The sequence below is a fragment of the Urocitellus parryii genome, chromosome 15 (genome assembly GCF_045843805.1).
Source record: "Urocitellus parryii isolate mUroPar1 chromosome 15, mUroPar1.hap1, whole genome shotgun sequence".
Taxonomy (NCBI): domain Eukaryota; kingdom Metazoa; phylum Chordata; class Mammalia; order Rodentia; family Sciuridae; genus Urocitellus; species Urocitellus parryii.
Window position 1 is genome coordinate 53,338,183 of NC_135545.1, and position 18,238 is coordinate 53,356,420.

At 47.5% G+C, this 18,238-nt stretch overlaps 1 protein-coding gene across 1 annotated transcript in view; it reads right to left on the minus strand.

The window, feature by feature from the left end:
- Pkd1l3 (polycystin 1 like 3, transient receptor potential channel interacting) overlaps nt 1-18,238 on the minus strand; it is a 79,832-nt gene that overhangs the window by 41,834 nt on the left and 19,760 nt on the right. The window contains exons 8-17 of the mRNA XM_026392991.2: nt 16,724-16,801; nt 14,166-14,215; nt 12,304-12,421; nt 10,866-11,073; nt 8,734-8,854; nt 6,593-6,734; nt 5,299-5,475; nt 3,415-3,560; nt 2,598-2,777; nt 1,690-1,821 (exon numbers count right to left, since the gene is read on the minus strand). Of these exons, the coding sequence (XP_026248776.2) occupies nt 1,690-1,821; nt 2,598-2,777; nt 3,415-3,560; nt 5,299-5,475; nt 6,593-6,734; nt 8,734-8,854; nt 10,866-11,073; nt 12,304-12,421; nt 14,166-14,215; nt 16,724-16,801 (1,352 nt within the window). The remainder of the gene's footprint in view (nt 1-1,689; nt 1,822-2,597; nt 2,778-3,414; nt 3,561-5,298; nt 5,476-6,592; nt 6,735-8,733; nt 8,855-10,865; nt 11,074-12,303; nt 12,422-14,165; nt 14,216-16,723; nt 16,802-18,238) is intronic.

Sequence of the window (18,238 nt, forward strand, 5' to 3'; positions counted from 1 at the left end):
TAAGTGTGGGTGGGTAGGAAAACACCCGGAGAGTGAATGAATGAATGCACATAGTGCTTCTTCCAATATTGTAATTATACATGTATTTGTGAAATTATTTGTTTAATGTCTGGCTTCCATTGTAGTCTGAATGTGCCAAGAAGGTAGAGTTCATGTGTGTGAGTTGCTGAATTCTCCATGAATTCAGTACCTGGCATACAGCAGACAGGAAACATTTGTTGAGTGGGTAAATAAATGAATGCACACAAGGAAGGATGGATAGGTCCATGCACATATGTATGCACACAAACAGATGAGTGCAAATGGATGTGTGCATGGAAGTGTCCCATCAACAGCACCAGAGCCCCTGTAACTAAGAGCAGCCTCCCTGACTCCAGGCTGGGGGATTCAAGGAGACAGCCCCTGCCAGGTCGGGTGGGGCAGAGCCAGGGGAGTTCTTCCCTCTTTCTGTTTGGACATAACCTGGGAACCAGGTGCTTTGATTTGAGTTCTCCAAGAAGCAGATCTCAAGTCAAGGATCTGAGAGCAAGCAATTTATTTGGAGGTGATCCCAGGAAACATTGGTAGAAGAGTGGAGAAATGATACAGGAAATGATACAGGCCCTGGTTTCGATCCTCAGCACCACATATAAATAAATTAAATTTTAAAAGGTATTATGTCCAACTACAACTAAAAAATAAATATTAAAAAAAGAGTAGAAGCCAGGGTGATCAAGCCTGTTGCCTGGGGTTCAGTTCTACTGGGAGTTACCCATCAAGAGGGCAGGGAAGCTGGGGTACGGGACACTAGACGCGTTAGTCACTGAGCAATATATGAATTCCCTGCCATGTGGGCAAGTTGGAAAGGTTCTGGGGTCAGGCCCCTGGGCTAGAAAGGCAGGGAGCTGGAATCTGGATGTCAGGCTGGACTGCACTGAGGGCAGGACAGGGTGGGTCCACAGTAGTATCTGGAACATATCCATGGTGCCCAAAGATGAATGAGATCCAGCCACTCCTCAAGATGCTCACCAGTGGAGAAGATAATGCTAAGTGAAGTTAGCCAGTCCCCAAAAACCAAATGCCAAATGTTTTCTCTGAAATAAGGAGGCTGATTCATAGTGGGGTTGGGAGGGGGAGCATGAGAAGATTAGACAAACTCTAGATAGGGCAAAGGGGAGGGTGAGAGAGGGAGAGGGCAAGGGGGTAAAAAAAGATAGTAGAATGAGATGGACATCACTACCCTAAGTACAGGTATGAAGAATACATGAATGGTGTGAACATACTTTGTATACAAGCAGAGATATGAAAAATTGTGCTCTATATATGTAATATGAATGGTAGTACATTCTGCTGTCATATATAACAAATTTGAATAAAAAATTTAAATATATATATATGTTTATAAAAATTTAAGTAGAAAAAAGTTAGAATGTGAAAAGATCTAGACAATATCATATAATAAAGACTCCAATCCTAAAAAAAAAAAAAAAAAGATGCTCACCAGTAGGTGGAGGTTGAGGGTATGGGTAGACAGACCATCACACCCAGGGTGAGACACAGGGGTGCTGGAGGGTTGCCTTCCTTTGTACCACCCATGCATGACTCTTAGGAAGAAGGTGGCAGGAGCCTTGGCATACTGGGAGAGCCCTGTGACTGAGGGACCCCTTTGACTCCTGCACTGAGTCAGCTCAGTGGATGGAAACGTCTTACCTGGGCCAACGATGTGAGCTCCTTGCTGTTGTGGGTCACCTCCCTCAGCACCTCAGCCAGGCCCTGCACTCTCTGCATGTCCTCCAGGTTGGTGGCAACCATGGACAGCGACTTCAGCACATGTTCTCTGACCTTGGCACAGGGAGGAGAGGCACAGAGAGGTCATGTGATTCTAGAAACTCCAGGAAGGCATTTCAGGAAGATCCAGGGTCAGAGAAGTGACCAGGTTCATCTGGGTCTTCCAACGCCCCCCAAACCTGCATTTGCCTCACAGGATATGTGGAAGGCAGGATAATGGCCTCCCAAAGATGTCCTTATCTTAATCCTTGAAACCTGAGAACATGTAACCTTGCATGGTAAGAGGCACTTTGGCAAAATCACTTTGCAGATGGGATTAAATTAAGACTCCTGAGATAGAAAGGTTATTCTGGATTAACAGATGGATCTCTTTATAAGAGGAGAGGCAGCAGGGTCAGTTAGAGGAGATGGATGAGAGAAGATGCAGCAAGGAGCTGTGAGCCATGGACTACAGGTGGCCTCTAGAAGCTGGAAAGGCCAGGAAATGGATTCTCCCCAGAGCCTCCACAAGGGGCAGCCCTGTGAGGTATGCTTAACCTAGACCAAGTCACTTTTCTCCTCTGGGCCTTGCTTTTATCATCTTTAATATGTAGGGCCTGAAGTGATGCACTCTAAATCCCCTCCCCATCCCTGAAGCCTGTGACTCTGTGGCAGTGAGCAGAGAAAGGTTATCAATAAAAGAGGCATTGCCTTTTTGTGTCATCAGAACAACCAGAGTGGGAGGTGATATCAACCACTGGGAGACACTAAAGGTCTCTCCACCGATCCATGAACCCCACCCTTGCCCCGAGTGGCTGCATGCAGATCCTGGGGTCCCCAGCCCCAAGTACCTTCCTTCTGACGTCCATTCTCAGCGGCTGCTTGGAGCCCTTGCCCTGGTCCTCCTGGTCCAGTATGGAGGATACAGACTTGGCCAGCTGGAGAAGCTGCTCAGGGCCATGCTCGCCTTGCAGAGAGGTGGTGATTGTCTGGAGTGCCACATCTCCAACACGTGTGTCACTGAGACCCACCTGACCAGGAGACCAGGAACAGGCTCAGGTCAGTGGTCCTTGTTTGAGAACCTGGTGCCTGAAGTCATGGGTCTTTGTGTGAGGAACCATGGCAGCTTGGCATGGGGCTCTTGGGCACTTCCTCAGGCTGGAGCACAGCCAGTCCTGCTTGCGTCAGGCAGCTGATGGCCACCAAGACCAGCTCTGGGCAAGCCACTGCCTCTTCTCTAGCTATCCTCTTCAACTGGCTCTCAGGACCTTCCATCTCCTCCTGGCTTCTGACCCTTGAACCTTTCTCAGGACTTTATACAATTTCTGCCCTGCATTCTTGCTGACTATCTTGGTTCTCCTTCCTCTGAACTCTCTGAAGGTGCTGGCCTAACTCATGCCTGGGTCCTTCTACCCAACCCTCCCCTGCTCCCAAGACTCTACCCCTATTCTGGCCACCACTAAGTGAAAAGATCTGCTAGGGCAGGGGCTATGTCCATGTGCCTGTGGCTATATCCTTGGGGCAGGGCACATAGAGGATGCTCTGTGAATATTTGTTGAAGGAATGAGTGAATCAGTGATTCCTCTGGCCAAGCCCCTCATCCATCCCTGGGGTGAGGTCTAGATGGGAAGAGGAGTTTCTTAGTCTTAGTTTAATCCCACCACCCACCTTAACAGTTGCATGGGTCTGCTGTCTGTCCCCCGCCTGGTTTGTGACAGAAATGAACACTGTCAGCAGAAAGTCATTGTTTTCTTTTCCAAGTGGTAGATACACAGATGGGAGGGCTTCTTCGGGGCCACAATGTAGGCAGAAACCTGGGAAAATGGGAAAAGGGGGGCATCTCCAAGCCTCAGGAAAAGTGAGGCAGCACTCTGGGGTCCCACATTTTCAGGGAGAAAATAGCCAAATATTCAGATACATTGTCCTAAGTAACTGAAGGCTGCTGCAATGTTGGAATAGTTTTTCTAAAATCCATAAAAAACAGAAAAAATCCCCTGTTTATAGCCTTTTAAAATAAATTAAAAGCGTTAAACCAAATTATACCAAATAGAAAAAGAAGGAAGGGGCGGTGGGGGTGTGGGGGTGGAAAGAGAGAAGAAAAGAGAACTTAGCTCTAAACATACCCAAACTCCCTCAAATGTCCCTTCCTTTACAAAGCCCCTCCCCAGCAGCTGTGTCAAACGGTGCCCCTGCCACACTTGTCTTTGTTTACCAGCTTCCCTCACTTCTAGATAATAGAGATCATGAGGTCAAGGGCGTCCTCCGTTTGTTCACTGCTGAATATCCAGGACCTAAAACAGAGCCTCGTGTTCAATATATATTTATTGCAAAAAAAAAAAAAAAAGAGTAAGCGAATAAAAATCCTTTGTACCTTCCCTGGGTCCCACCAACCACCAGCTGCTGTATAGTGTGCAGACAATCATGAAGTTATTGATGTGTGATAAATCCCTCGTTTTATGTGGTCACACCCGTCTGCCCTCTTGCTCACCTGTGTGGGGGTAGGGTACTAAGGGAATAACCAACTGGAATTAGAGCAGCTGTCCTGGCCTCTCCCTTTGGGGGATGCCAGTTGTAAATGAAATCCCACTTTGCTTGGAATATTTCCTTGCAGGCTCAGACCCAGTCACAGCCCTCTTAATAGCCGTGCATTTCCACATCTCTTTGGCAGGGCGCCCCTTAAAAACTACTCCCCTTGACCTCAAAAGAGCTTATATCCACCTCTCCCTAGTCAACATATGGCATTTATGTCACAGTGGTGTCTGTAGCTGGATATTGGAGAGAGTCCGAGAAAAACTCACGGTGCCTAGGTTTGGAGGAAAGATCCAATTCAACTAGAATACTTTTAGAGCTCATTAGAGGGTCACAAAATTCCCAGGCCTGCCAGGAGGAAATAAGGGATCAGATGAACCCTCCCAGGACCAGCCATCCCTCAAATGGGAGAATAAATGGAGAGTGGGCTGTCCAACCCCCTGCTCATGCCCACTGTGATCCTGGATGTGAGTTGTTATGGCAATGGGTGACTGCAGGGTTTTATGTAATGTGGATGGGGTCTTCAATGTTTGTCACCTGTAAACCTTTCAAAAATGTTCTCCTGTCAACTGAGCCTGTCCTGTGACATCACCCATTTCCCTGCTATCATCTGCAAAGCAGGGTCAATGAAATTGTGAAGACTCTGTGAACCAGACCATCTGTCTTCTTGAGAAACTCCAGGCTTTCAGAGTCACAGCTACCCTAGTGTCTGGGCATGGTGTCCTCCTATGGCCCCACCTGGTCATCTTCTGGTATCCCTGTTCATTTCACCCTTTCAATATCACCTTTCTAGGGCAGTGGTTTTGGGGTCTCCATGAGAGTAGGGGAGCTGCTGTTGGAACCTGCTTCTCATGTCTCTGTGGGGTCATGGTTGGATCCATACCTTGCGGGTAGAGGTCAAGGTTTAGGGGATCCCTCACCCTGTTGACCTCTTCAACCCATAGAATACATTCTTTGCAGCTCCCAGAGAGAGTTCTTGGTGAGAATAGGAACTGAGGGCAGAGCAGAGTCCATGGCTGGTACCTGATTCCAGACAGAAGCAGTACTCCAGGGGGCCAAGGGACGTGGAGGCATCACAGAGAATGGAGAAGCGTGTCAGCACAGTGCCCTCCTCTGGGGCAATCTCACAGGTAGGCACCTCGGGGAGAGGCAGAGTGCTGATCGCGTAGGCGTCCTCCCCATAGGCGTCCCTGGTCAGTGCTGAGGAGTGAAGACAGACGGCGTTTGGGGAGCTGCGTTCCACAAGCTCCCCATTGTGCTTCAAGATCCCAGGGGAGCTTGTGAAACACACAGATTCCTGAGCCCCCACTCCAGGCCCAGAGCCCCAGACCCTTATGGAGGTTTTGGGAAACCCCAAAATATTCATATCTAACAACTTGCCCTGACCCAGGGATCTCAGGGAGTAACTGGGCAGAGGTAGAGGAAGAGAATCAGTCAGATCTGAGCTGCAATTCCAGTTCTGCCAATTACCATCCAAGGGATCTTCAACTTGAACATGATCTTATTACAGGCAAGTTTGTCATCTGTAAAATGGGGTCAATGATAATTTCCTCACAGAGGTAGCATAACGAGGAAGACTACTGGGAAACAATGTCTTGCTGAAGCTCTCTGCGACAGCAAGGGTCAGAGCCAGGATCGAGAACAGGCTAATCCCAGAAGCCTGACTCTTTTTGAGGCCTCTCAGCACTGGGAAGAGCCCTCAGTTGACCTGTTTTCAAAAGACCAGTTTTCAAAAGGAGTATCTGCCTGCAAGAACTGGGAAAAGGAGAATTTTAATCCATTACAATTAATTCCACGGTCTAAATTCAATTTGGATGGCCTGGGTTGGACTCCAGAGTGTCCATTTAATGGGTACACCAGTTTCTCCCAGAGTGGGTGATCTATGAGCCACTTGAGAAAATACACAATCAGAGACATTCTTCCTGAAAAGAATAATCAACAGATTTTTTTTGTATTGTTTTGTTTTTGAGACTACATTTCCCACCCAGGGCTTGATCTAAATGAGCATCTCTGAACTCTCCTGACAGGACACTCAGGTTGCACGACCCCAGAACAACCTGCTCATCCCACTGGGGTCCTCCCATGCCCCCTGCATAATATCAATCCCGAGGCAGGCTCTTTTACCATCCCCAGCTTACTTGGGAGAAGACTGGGACATGGAGAGGATAAATCCTTTGCCCAGTCTCCCGGGTAGAAAGACAGAATCCCACAGTGGTGGAATTCACTCTAGAGCCCCCGGCTACACTGAATGAAGCCCCATATTATGGTTTCTGGTTTGTCTTGGGTCCCTAACAGCAAGTGGAAGGGTAGTTCACACCTGTGGCTCGGATCCTGATGACCTCGCCCCAGGTCCACAGGGAGCTGCTGTTAAGCGACAGGGTGGAGGTGTTGCTCTGGAGCAGGACTAGAGAACGCCGCCAGAATCCTCTGAGTCTGCAGGCAGCTGGGAGGGGCTCCTCCTGAAAAAGAGCCATGCCCAGGGTCTCTGGGAGTCAGGCCACTGGGCCTCCCCAGGAGAGTGGCATCTGACCCAGAGGGGGGCTTTCAGGTTTCTGTCTGATGAGCGGAGGGCAGGCACTGCTGGCTTTCTGGAGGCTGCATAGCCTGTCTTAGGCCTTGTTAGGCTGCTTGTCTTAAGTCCCCTGGAAGCGGAGCCTGGATGGGGGGGCTTGTGTAGTGAGGGAGACTCTCTGGGAAAACCAGCAGGGGAGGCAGGGAAGCAGACCAGGGCAGAGAAAGAAATGAGGAAAAGAAGAGGTTTGAGGGGCTGTCCAGCCTCGGCCTGGCCCCATGGGGAGTTCTGGAGCAGAAGGGACTGTAGAAACTGCCTGCTTCGGGCAAGGGGGCTGGGCTGTCAGACTCCCCACATGTGCAAGCTCTTGGCCACAGCCACCGCCCAGCAGTTGGGGGATAGGTGCACCAGCCTGGAAGGGGACCTTGGCTGGGCACCACTATATCAGCCAAAGTGCCTCCTAGAGTCTTTTTTTTCCCATTCTAATTTGTTATATATGACAGCAGAATGCAATTCAATTCATATTACACAGATAGAGTACCATTTCTCAAGTCTCGGGTTATACACAAAGTAGAGTCACACCATTTGTGTTTTCATACATGTACTTAGGGTAATGATGTCTGTCTCATTGCACCATCTTTCCTACCCCCATGCCCCCTCCTTTCCCTCCCTCCCCTTTGCCCTATTTAAAGTTCATCTGTTCCTCCCATGCTGCCCCCAATCCCCATTATGAATCAGCATCTATATATCAGAGAAAACATTTGGCATTTGGTTTTTTGGGACTGGCTAACTTCAGTTAGCATTATATTCTCCAACTCCATCCATCTACATGCAAATGCCATGATTTTATTCTCTTTTAATACAGAGTAATATTCCACTGTGTATATATATCACATTTTCTTTATCCTTTCATCTACTGAAGGGTATATAGGTTGGTTCTACAATTTAGCTATTGTGAATTGTGCTGCTATAAACATTGATATGGCTGCATCACTGTAATATGCTGCTTTTAAGACCTCTGGGTATAAACTGAGGAGTAGGATAGCTGGGTCAAATGGTGGTTCCATTCCCAGTTTTTCAAGAATCTCCATACTGCTTTCCAGATTGGCTGCACCAATTTGCAGTCCCACCAGCAATGTATGAATGTGCCTTTTCCCCCACATTCTCTCCAACTCTTATTGTTGTTTGTATTCATAAGAGCTGCCATTCTGACTGGAGTGAGATGAAATCTTAGAGTGGTTTTGGAAATCCATATGCAACAAATGAAATTAAGCCCCTATTTCTTACCATGCACAAAACTCAACTCAAAGTGAATCAAGAACCTAGGAATTAAGGAATTAAGCCAGAGACCCTACACCTAATAGAAGAAAAAGTAGGCCCAAATCTCCATCATGTCAGAATAGGCCCCGACTTCCTTAATAAGACTCCTTATAGCACAAGAGTTAAAATCAAGAATCAATAAATGGGATAGATTCCAACTAAAAGGCTTCTTCTCGGCAAAAGAAACAATCATTGAGGTGAATAGAGAGCCTACAGAATGGGAGCAAATTTTTACCACACACACATCAGATAGAGCACTAATCTCTAGGATAAAAAAAAAAAAAAAACTCAAAAATCTTAACACCAAAAAAAAAAAAAAAAACCCAAAACAAATAACCAAATCAATAAATGGGCCAAGGAACAGAACAGACACTTCTCAGAAGATGATATATAGTTAATCAACAAATATATGAATAAATGTCAACATCTCCCACAGTCTTTGTTCCTTTGCACCTATTCGGCCTGCTGACCAGTCCCTCCTGTGCCTCAGTGGCATGTCCTCCAGCCCTCCTGACCGCTGCACTGGCTCCGTATGGAGCTGACCCACTTCTCAGTACTGGACATTCAACACAGGTCTGGTAAAAAAAGGAAGATGGTTTCCTGTGAGTGGTTGTCAGCATCCTCACCTTATCTGGGGCAGGGTCATCTAAGTACCAGCTGAACGTGGCCACTGAGGCATCGCCTCCCAAGGTGACCCTGAGCTCAAGGTCTTCGCCAGCAGTCACCAGGCGACAGTTCTTCTCACAGCTGAAAGGGAGAAAGAGGGCGAGGAAGCTCCCTGGGTGTGGCGGCCGTGGGATCTTGCCAAGTCCTTTGAGAAGGTGGGCAGTGGCCTTTTTCCAGATGAGATGTGGAATAAAAGCCACGGCTGCCCACCTCTACCAAGGACAGCCTTGTTCTCACCTGGAGGGCTCACGGCCTCACTGAACTTTCATTTTGTTCACTGCACAGAGTAAAGTCGTGGAAAGTACAGGCAGCTGAACAGAACCCCGGGTTCAAGTCCTGTCCTTGCCACCTAGGAATGGCCACCTCACGCAAGTCACGAAACTCTCTCAGCCTCATCTGCCAAGTAAGGGGATAAGACCCATCAATTTTTGTGATTCTCCTTTTTAAAATTTATTTACTATGTATGTAGTACTGGGATCGAACTCAAGGGTGCTGAATCTCTGAGCTGTACCTCCAGCAGTTTTTTATTTTTATTTCAAGATAGGGTCTCACTAGGTTGTCCAGATTGACCTTGAACTTGCTGTCTTCCTGCCTCAGACTCCCAAGTAGCTGGGTTTACAGGTATGCATTATTGCAATTCTCTGAGTTCTAATAATAGGAAATAATGCTATGGTTTCATAGCACATGTGCATGCATAAATCATGTTCCTGGATGTTAGTGCATTAGATTCTTATAGCAGCCCTGTGGGTGACACTTCAGTATCCCCAGAGCACACACAGGCTCAGAGAACTGATGTCATTTTCCCAAGGTGATACACCTCCTAAGTAGGTGATGGAACAAACCCCCATGTCTTACCTGAACCCTGGGTCTTCTCTGTAATGCCCTACTCCCTCCCTGGAGCCCCTGAGAGGTCACTTTGGCATCTACTCTATCCAGTCCATCCCCTGGGTCTTCCAAATTTTAAAACCTCAAAAGTTCTTGACTCTTCCTTCTCTCTTGATGTATATTTTAGTACAAGATGGTCTCCTTTGGCCCCTCCAGACTGTCCTCCAGCTCTCTCTGGCTGTGACCCATTGACTGGCCTCAACAGGCTGTGATGCCCCAGCTCCTGCACCCTCAGGCTTCTGCTTGGGTCCCACCAATGGGAGCCCTGGTAGAGGACTGGTGGTGTGAGGAGAGAAGGTGAGGTTTGCATTCAGTGTTTTCCCTGCTCCTTCCTTGCAGGCTGCAGTTGGTGGCAGCTGTTTTCTTGCTAGCAAAGCCCAGGGCTCCTGCTGGGAGGCTCTTCTACTGCCACAGCTCCCAGGAATCCCCACCCGACCCCATCTTAGCAGTTTTGGAGTGATGGATTCCTGTGCTGCATTGTAACCTTAGGTTGCTCCTTTAGCCCTGTCCAAACCTGTAGACAGAGTCTTCATCCATCAGTGGTTAGTCATGGTTAGAATAAGCTATTTGGTTGCTACAGGGACCAGGCTGCTAGGCCATGCTACCCTGAGCTCTTACCTTGACTCCAGCAACAGCAGGAGCAACCTCCCTGAGGGTTCCCACCCTCCTGCACCCATTCTCCACTCTGCTAGCAGAGTGTTTTGAAGCAAGATGTGACCATGTCTCTAACTGCTCAGGACTCTTGGCTGGCATTCTCTGCTGAACTCTTAGGAAAGAGACCCAAACGTGGCATGACCTGCAAGGCCCTGCATGCTCTTTCAGCTCCTCTTGCCCCTCTCTCCTCCAATCTCAAGGATACTCTCCACTTTCACTTCCTGGTTGCTCTCTGTTCTCTCCCTTTCCCCTCTCTGTTTCCTCTCCAGCCCCCACTCTCTGGCCAAGTCACTTCCTCTTCCCCAGGCACACCTCTGCTAATCCCCAGCTCCTGCAGGAAGCCCTCTCTGACCCCCAGCTGGGGAAGCTGTCATGGATGTGTAGTCGCTCCCTTCATTCCTTTGCTCCAATTGTTGCTGAAACCCTTATGAGAACAGCCAGGACAGTCTGCCCACCCTTGCCAGCCCCGCCCCTAAGTCAGGGCCAGCCCAGGGTTGGCTCTCGGTAAGTATTGACTGATGAATGAATGATAACTCTGGAGGAACTTGCCCACCTGATTTGAGGTTTGAGGTTCAGGGGAGCAGAGACATAGAGACACTGCTCTGCCTTGTTCTCCAGCTCCTGGCCCCTCAGGACATCCAGGTGCAGGGTGACAGCAGAGTCTGGTGGTGGCAGGCAGGATGGTGGGACCACCAACTCCCTCTGGTCCAGGTGGAGCAGCTGCTTCTCAACACAATTGCTCCACTGAGCCCAGCATCGCCCTGAGAGAGGTAAGCAAACACTGTCGTCTGTCAGGAACACTGACACATGTGGCTACCTTCTAGTTTGAGGACCCCTTGCTACCCCCTCCAATGTGTTCATCAAGAGGCAGGCTCTGCTCAGTTACTTAAACCCCACACTGTGTCCTCTGTATTCAAGTAATGAGAAGTAATAGAAAGTCACGACCATGTGGCAATATCAAAAACCTTGAACTTGTGAATGATTTTTTTTTTAAAGAGAGAGTGAGAGAGGAGAGAGAGAGAGAGAGAGAGAGAGAGAGAGAGAGAATTTTTTATTTATTTTTTAGTTCTCGGCAGACACAACATCTTTGTTGGTATGTGGTGCTGAGGATCGAACCCGGGTCGCACGCATGCCAGGCGAGCGCGCTACCGCTTGAGCCACATCCCCAGCCCCTTGTGCATGATTTTTGACCCTATTCTTCCATTTTTAGAATAATAGGGTCATTTAATTATAAAAACAACCACAGAGGTAAACAAAGATCAAACTATGAGGGTGTTCATTACAGTATTGTTTATACAGCAAACAATTGGTGGCAACCTAATTATCTAAAAAGATGGCACTGGTCCATGTGCCATCTTTTTGGATAATTGATCACACATCAACTTTTTGGTGCATTGTATAGCCATTACGAAAATAATGATGGACAAGAAGACTCCATAACATTAAAATATGAAGAATATGTTGTTCAAGGAAGAAAACAAGGATTGCAAAAGCAATGTGCATGCTATGAATGACATGCATCTTATTTCTAAAAGAGTGCACATGTAGCTAGGGTATGTCCCTATAAAAAGGAGGTCACTGATTCTGAAAAGTGGTGCTACCATCTTGGTTTGTCAACAAATGCCAACTCACATCCTTTCTAGACTCTCTGCAGTGACACATCTGGTGGGGTGAGAGTATTGCATCACTGACATTGTTAGAATTGCCTGTGCATGCTGGTAATAAAAATGCACACAGGCTTTTATGAGTTTATTATTGGTTTTAATTTTCTACATCCCCTTGTGGCCTGCATTCAGGATCACCCTCCACCCAATCTTGGTTTGCCATGATTTCCCCATCTCCCATTTCCATGGAATTTGCAGTCTCTTGCATGTACACATTACATAAAATGTCAGGCTTAAGTAGTACTGTTGGTGTGAAAAGCAAGAAAACATCAAACTCTGACCTCAGGTCATGACTTATTAAGAAAGGACCACCCAAGGACTACCTACCACATGACCAATGGAAACGTAGATCCTTGTCATCATCTGGCCAGCTCAGAGTGACCGTTGTGAAAGGGTCTGCATACACACCAGGCTCAACATGCACCTCCATAGCCCCTTTGTCTCTCTGCAGAAGAAGCAGCCATGGTGAGACTCCCCATTCACAGGCTGTAGGGTGTGCTGCCAACCCACACCCACCTCTGAGCAATCTGTTCCAAGAGTGACCAAAGTAGAAACCTTGGAATGGAGAAAGACCCTAACCTATCCACTCAGGATCACTGGGTGAGTGACTTTGAGTGTGAGCTCAGGGTCTACCATGCATTCAGCTATACTGACACAGGCCTCTCTGGGCCAGGCCCTTCCTGGAGATACAAGTAAAAGATCCAGCCCTTGCCTTGAAGTTAGGTTAAAAAAGAAAAGAAAAAAAAACAGGCATACAAATGGACAAAACTTTGAGGAAGGGAGTCTAGGGAATCATGAGAGGTGGAGGAAAGAGGCAATAAATTAAGAATGTAGTCCTTGGGGCTGGCCAAAGCTCAGATTGCCTCATTAGCCCATGACCTTCAGCCAGTTTCTAAGTCTCTGAGCATCTGTTGCTCTGAGGGTTTGATAGCATCTGACCTGCAGGGCTGCTGTGATTCAATCTAAAAAGAGCCAGTTGTGACCTCTATAAACTGGTCATTGGAGCCAGGGAACATTTCCCTGGAGGACAGGCTCCCAGAACAACCACAAGAGGGGGAGAGAGGGTGGGCTGGGCAATAATGGGGAGAATGTGGGTTCTAGGAAAAGGGCTTGGCAGGTACTCGGAATGTTCTGGGAGTAAATTCTGATTGGACCTGTTGAATAGCTCAGGTGTTAGGGCCTCTTGTTCAAGCCTAGAGATCTTAGCCTGGAATAGTATGAGATTACAGTAGAACTCAATCTTTAGTGGCTTCCCACAGCCTGAGAATAAAATCCAAATTTCTTACCTTAGCACCTAAGGCTCCATGCCTTTTGGCCTCTGTCCACCTCTGTAATCCTAGTCCTTCTCCCACACCAGGCTCTAGCCACACTGGCTTCAGGCCATTTCCAGCTTCAGGGCCTTCTCATCCCACCCACTCAGCAAGCTCTTACTCTGTTTCCCAGCATGCTTCATATTTTCACATCACCTCTTGGGAGGCTCATCTGACCACATTTGGTAGACTACTCTGATATTTGTATCTCTGCACCCTGCTGGTTATTTGTAGACACTTAACATAATTCTTAATTTCTTAATTCTTCTATTTTGTTTGTCTCACTCAGTGAGCTTCATGAAGGCAGGGACCACCTCTGTTTATTCACCGTTACCTTCCCAGACACTAACACAAACCTTGAACATTATAGGTACACAATAGGTCTTTGTTATTGAATTATGCACACATGAACAATATTAATAGCAAGGAGTTGAATACTCAATCTTGTCATAACAACTAAAGAATGTGGACTTGTTTTCTAACATAAACACTAAAGCTATACATTTTCCTCTAAGTACTGCTTTAGCTGTTCCGCACAAATTTGATTAGGTTTTATTGTCATTATCATTTAGTTAGAGATATTTTCTGATTTCCTTTGTTGTTATATCTTTGGTCCAGTAATTTTTTATAGAAGAGTTGTATTTAATTTCTAAGATGTCTAAGAGATATTTAGCTTATTATTGATTCACAACAGAGTTCTGTTGTGGTTAGAAAACATGGTTTGTTTGACTTCAATCCTTTCGGGGCTTCTTTCAGATGGAAGAGGACTTTGGGATTCCCATGCTTTGGCTATTGGTACCAACAAACCCAAAATCAAAACTAACAGAGTGCTTGAATATCTTTTTCTTGTGAAGTTAAGTGTTTATAAAAGATACTCACATTCTTTCCTTTAACATTCATTCCAGTTCGTTCTTGAAGATTGGATGGGGCTGTAAACACAATGGGAATGAGCATTAAGCTTTCATAGAAAACCTCATATAAGATTCAAAAGGCAGAATCAGTCAGGCATGGTAGCACATGCCTGTGGTCCCAGCTTCTTGGGAGTCCAAAACAGGATCACAAGAGCCTAGGAGTTCAAGACCAACCAAACTGGGCAACACAGCAAGACTTCCCTACCCCCAACCCCTACGGCAAAACAGCAGTCAGAGAATCATGCTGAGGATGCTGGGTCAGGATGAGGAGCCCTGGTCTATAGCACATGCTAATTTCCATAGCATAAATATTCCCACCAGAGTAGATCTCAAGCTACCAACCCAACATTACTGAATGTAGAGCAAGAGGAAAGGGGTGCAATCAGATCTGACAAGCTAGTGGGGGTGGCCACAGCACCCCGTGGTGTGTTTTCATCTCTCCCTATGGGCTTCTTATAGCTATGAGGACCTGGGCAGCTTAGTTATTATTCCTGAGTCTTAGTTTTCTCATCTATAAACAAGATTTCAGGAGCACTCAATACCATGCTGTTTACATTACGCTTCCTAAGTCTCTATAAAGAATGCTACTGTGCCGTGTTAAAAAAATGGAAAATGGATGTTCATCTGATATGCTCTGAAGGCATTGAAATGTGAATGGGATTAATGTGTAACTGAGTGTGGTGATTGATAGGAACACAGGGTTATTCTATACGGATCGCTTGATTCTAGTGACTTGGGTATTTTAAGAACTGGGTACTCTGGCTGTTTAAAAATTCTCTTCCAGTAAATTCTCATTCACACAGCTATAACTTTGAAGGTCTATAAAATTACATGAAGCAAAGCTAAGATGCCAAAGAGACCTCCGTTACCCTTAAGAAGGAAGAGGGTCTAACAACCCTGGATGAAGAGATCAAGAGAAAGAGTTGCTGCCTCTGCTCCTGCCATGAATTAGTTGAGTGACTTCTGCAAAGCCAATTAGCCTCTCTGGGCCTCAGATGTCATGCATAGGAAATGAGGGCTGTGGACAGTACAGGGTGTTTTCCTCCTGTACAGGCAACCACTCCCCCTTCTTTAGGAAAGAGCACATCCCTTCCCTATTCTTTGTGCCTATGCTCACGATATGCCCACACCGAGTACCAGTCAGTTCCCTGTGGTCTCAGCCAGGTCCAGGAAGGAACCTGAACTGAGCTTGGTCCAGCAAGAGACAGGCTGGGACTTCCACTGTAAATCTCAACAAGGAATGTTCTTTCTCCTCTGGGGACTGGGATCAAAGCCGGGGCCCATCTTGCGGGCTGGGGAAGAGAGAATCAGATGACGCCAACACAGAACCAAGAGGTGGAGAGGGCAGGTTTCCCAGGACATTGTGTAAATGATGTCTATCCCCTGGACTCTTCATTTTATGAACTGATAAAATTTCCTTTCAGCTTGGTCCAGTTTGAACTTCTTTCCTGTCCCTTGCCACTTGGAGTCCTTGGCAAAAGCATTTGAGATGAACTTTAAGCTCTGTGATGGCTACAACTGACTGGCCAGTCAACAGCTTTTACCCCACCCTTCCTCTTGGCAGCCAGATTTCACCTTCCCCTGTAAGCACCTCGAAATTCTGCATCCCTGCTTTTCCAGCCTCCTTTACAGCTGAGTGCATCATTCTACCCTGATCAGCAGTGTCTGAGGGAAGATGACTGGGTGCTAGAGAGAAAGGACACAGAAAGCAACATCCTTCTGCTGCTTCTGGGTGATGCTGAATTGACATACAATGTCTGGAACAGCAGCAGCCTCCTTGATTCCATCAGAGACAAGAATAAGAACAGAGTCAAAGCCTGAGGATGGCAGAGCAGAAAGATAGACTGAGCCTGGGTCCTTGCTAGCATCACTGGCCATTGAATCAAACCTCTTGCTTTCTAATCTCTTATACGAGACAAGAAAGCTCCGAATGTTAAGTGACTTGAGTTGGACTTTCTGTTGCTTACAGCCCAGAACACCATAACCAATACCGATTCAGAATTCCATGCCAGTGGTTCAATGTTTTACTGTACAACTGTCCCTCAATATCCCCAGGGGATTGTTTCTAGGATCCCTTCAGATACCACAATCCAAGAATGCTCACATATAAAATGGTGTTGTATTTTTGCATATAACATACACATATCATCTCCTATACTTTCTGTTTCTCAGTGCTGGAGAGCAAACCCAGGGCCTTGCACATTCTAAGTAAGTGCTCTACCACTGAGCTACACCTCTGGCCCATCTCATATCCTTCAAATCATCTCTAGATTACTTGTAATACCTAAAATAATATGAATGCTATGTTAATTAATAGTTGTTATACTTTATTGTTTAGGGAATAATGACAAGAAAAACATCTTACATGTTCGGCACAGACACAAGTTCTTTCTGATTTTTTGATCATTACCTCTTAGAGAATTTTGAATGTCTGCAGTACAAGACATGCATTCAGAGCCCTGTTTGAAGGGCCCCTCACTAGATCCCAAGCAATAAGTTTTGTACACCCTTGAGGAAACACCTTGCCTGTGATGGTGACGCTTCCTATCTCCAAGCTCAAGTTTGAGAAGGCATTCCTCAGCTGCACGGTGACCAGAAAGGTGCCTGCAAGGCAAAGGGCAAAGGGCACAGTGTTAGGGGCATTGCCGTGTACTGTCCAACTTGTGCTGAGACGACTCTCCCTGCCCGTGCTTTTCAGTCCATTCAGAAGGAATGGTGGCGCCTGAATCTTTCACCTCTGAGCATTTAATAAGCACCTGCTATGTGCTGGGCACAGGGCAAGGCTCTGTGGACCCAAGAGATGAAGGAGTATGGTCCCTATCCTCAAGGGCCTATGGTCTGGTAGATCCATAGGCAGGAGTGCCAAACCATGGCGGGAATTGGTACAGGGGCATTGTGGGCATGGGAGAGAAAGAAACGGTTCATGGGATGGAGCCAGGGCTGGAGCTTAACTTCCTTCCCACCCAGGGAAGGACATGACAACGTAAAAGGACTTAGACTTCTCACTTTTGCCTGCAAACGTTTAAATCATGGCTGAAAGCAGGATTAAAGACTTGGCATCTCTGCCTCTATCTCACGTCCATCCTCTTGGTTCCCAGTCAGCTTGGATCCCAGGAACAGGGAATGACCTCATAAACATGTTATGATGAGTCCAAGCTACCCCGCAGGCCACAGCCACCTTCTTATCAGAGACCCCACCTGACTGATCCTTAGGTGGTGGGGTCAGACCACACCTGAGCAAGGCCACCTGGCTGGCAGCTGCGGAGAGCCTCGAGGGGCAATCCCCAGCCCTGGCCCCCATGCCCTTCCTGTTGGGCCCTGGAAGGCAGGGCTAAGGACACGGGTTCCCCTTCCTAGGGTGGCTACACTGATTAAAGTTCTCTCCTCCTGTTCACCTGTTCCCTTCTCTGGTTCTTGCAGGGAGTGGCTGACCTGATTTGTGGGACCCCTCAAGTCAGCCCTCAGGCCTAGGACTTAAAGGACAGAATTGTAAAGAGAGTCAAGAGAGGGGAAAGGGAAGAGAGGTGCGGAAGATTTATTTGGAGAGGACTGCTAATACCTGGAAACCCATCTCCTCCCACTATGGGGAAGGGCCCAGGGGGGGGGGGTTCCCCAGCAGAGAGGGGTCTTCAGGAAGACCCCTTGAAACATGTGGTGTGTGTTCTCTGAGGTTGGGAACCCAAGGGCGGGTTTCTTACTCCTGCCCCTGAACCTGCTGGAGGGGTGGCCGTGGAGAGAGAGGGAAGAGGGAAGGGAGGGCTGCATTGGGTCTGGGAATACCCACAGTCAGCTGGCAGGGGGTAATAGTGGGTAAGAACTCTCTGTGGGCAGGTGTGGGCCGTGGGGGAGGGTGGTGTTGCGGACGGTGGAGAGAATGAGGAGACTAGCAGGGAGTGGGGAGAGAGGCAGCCTCTGGGCAGATGTGGCCAGCTGAAAGGGAGGCTCACTCTGTCCTGGGAGCTGTAATCTGTGGGGCCCAGCAGGGGGCCCCAGGAGCCCACAGAAGCTCTCACCAAAGGCAGTTTCAAATGTCTTCAGGGC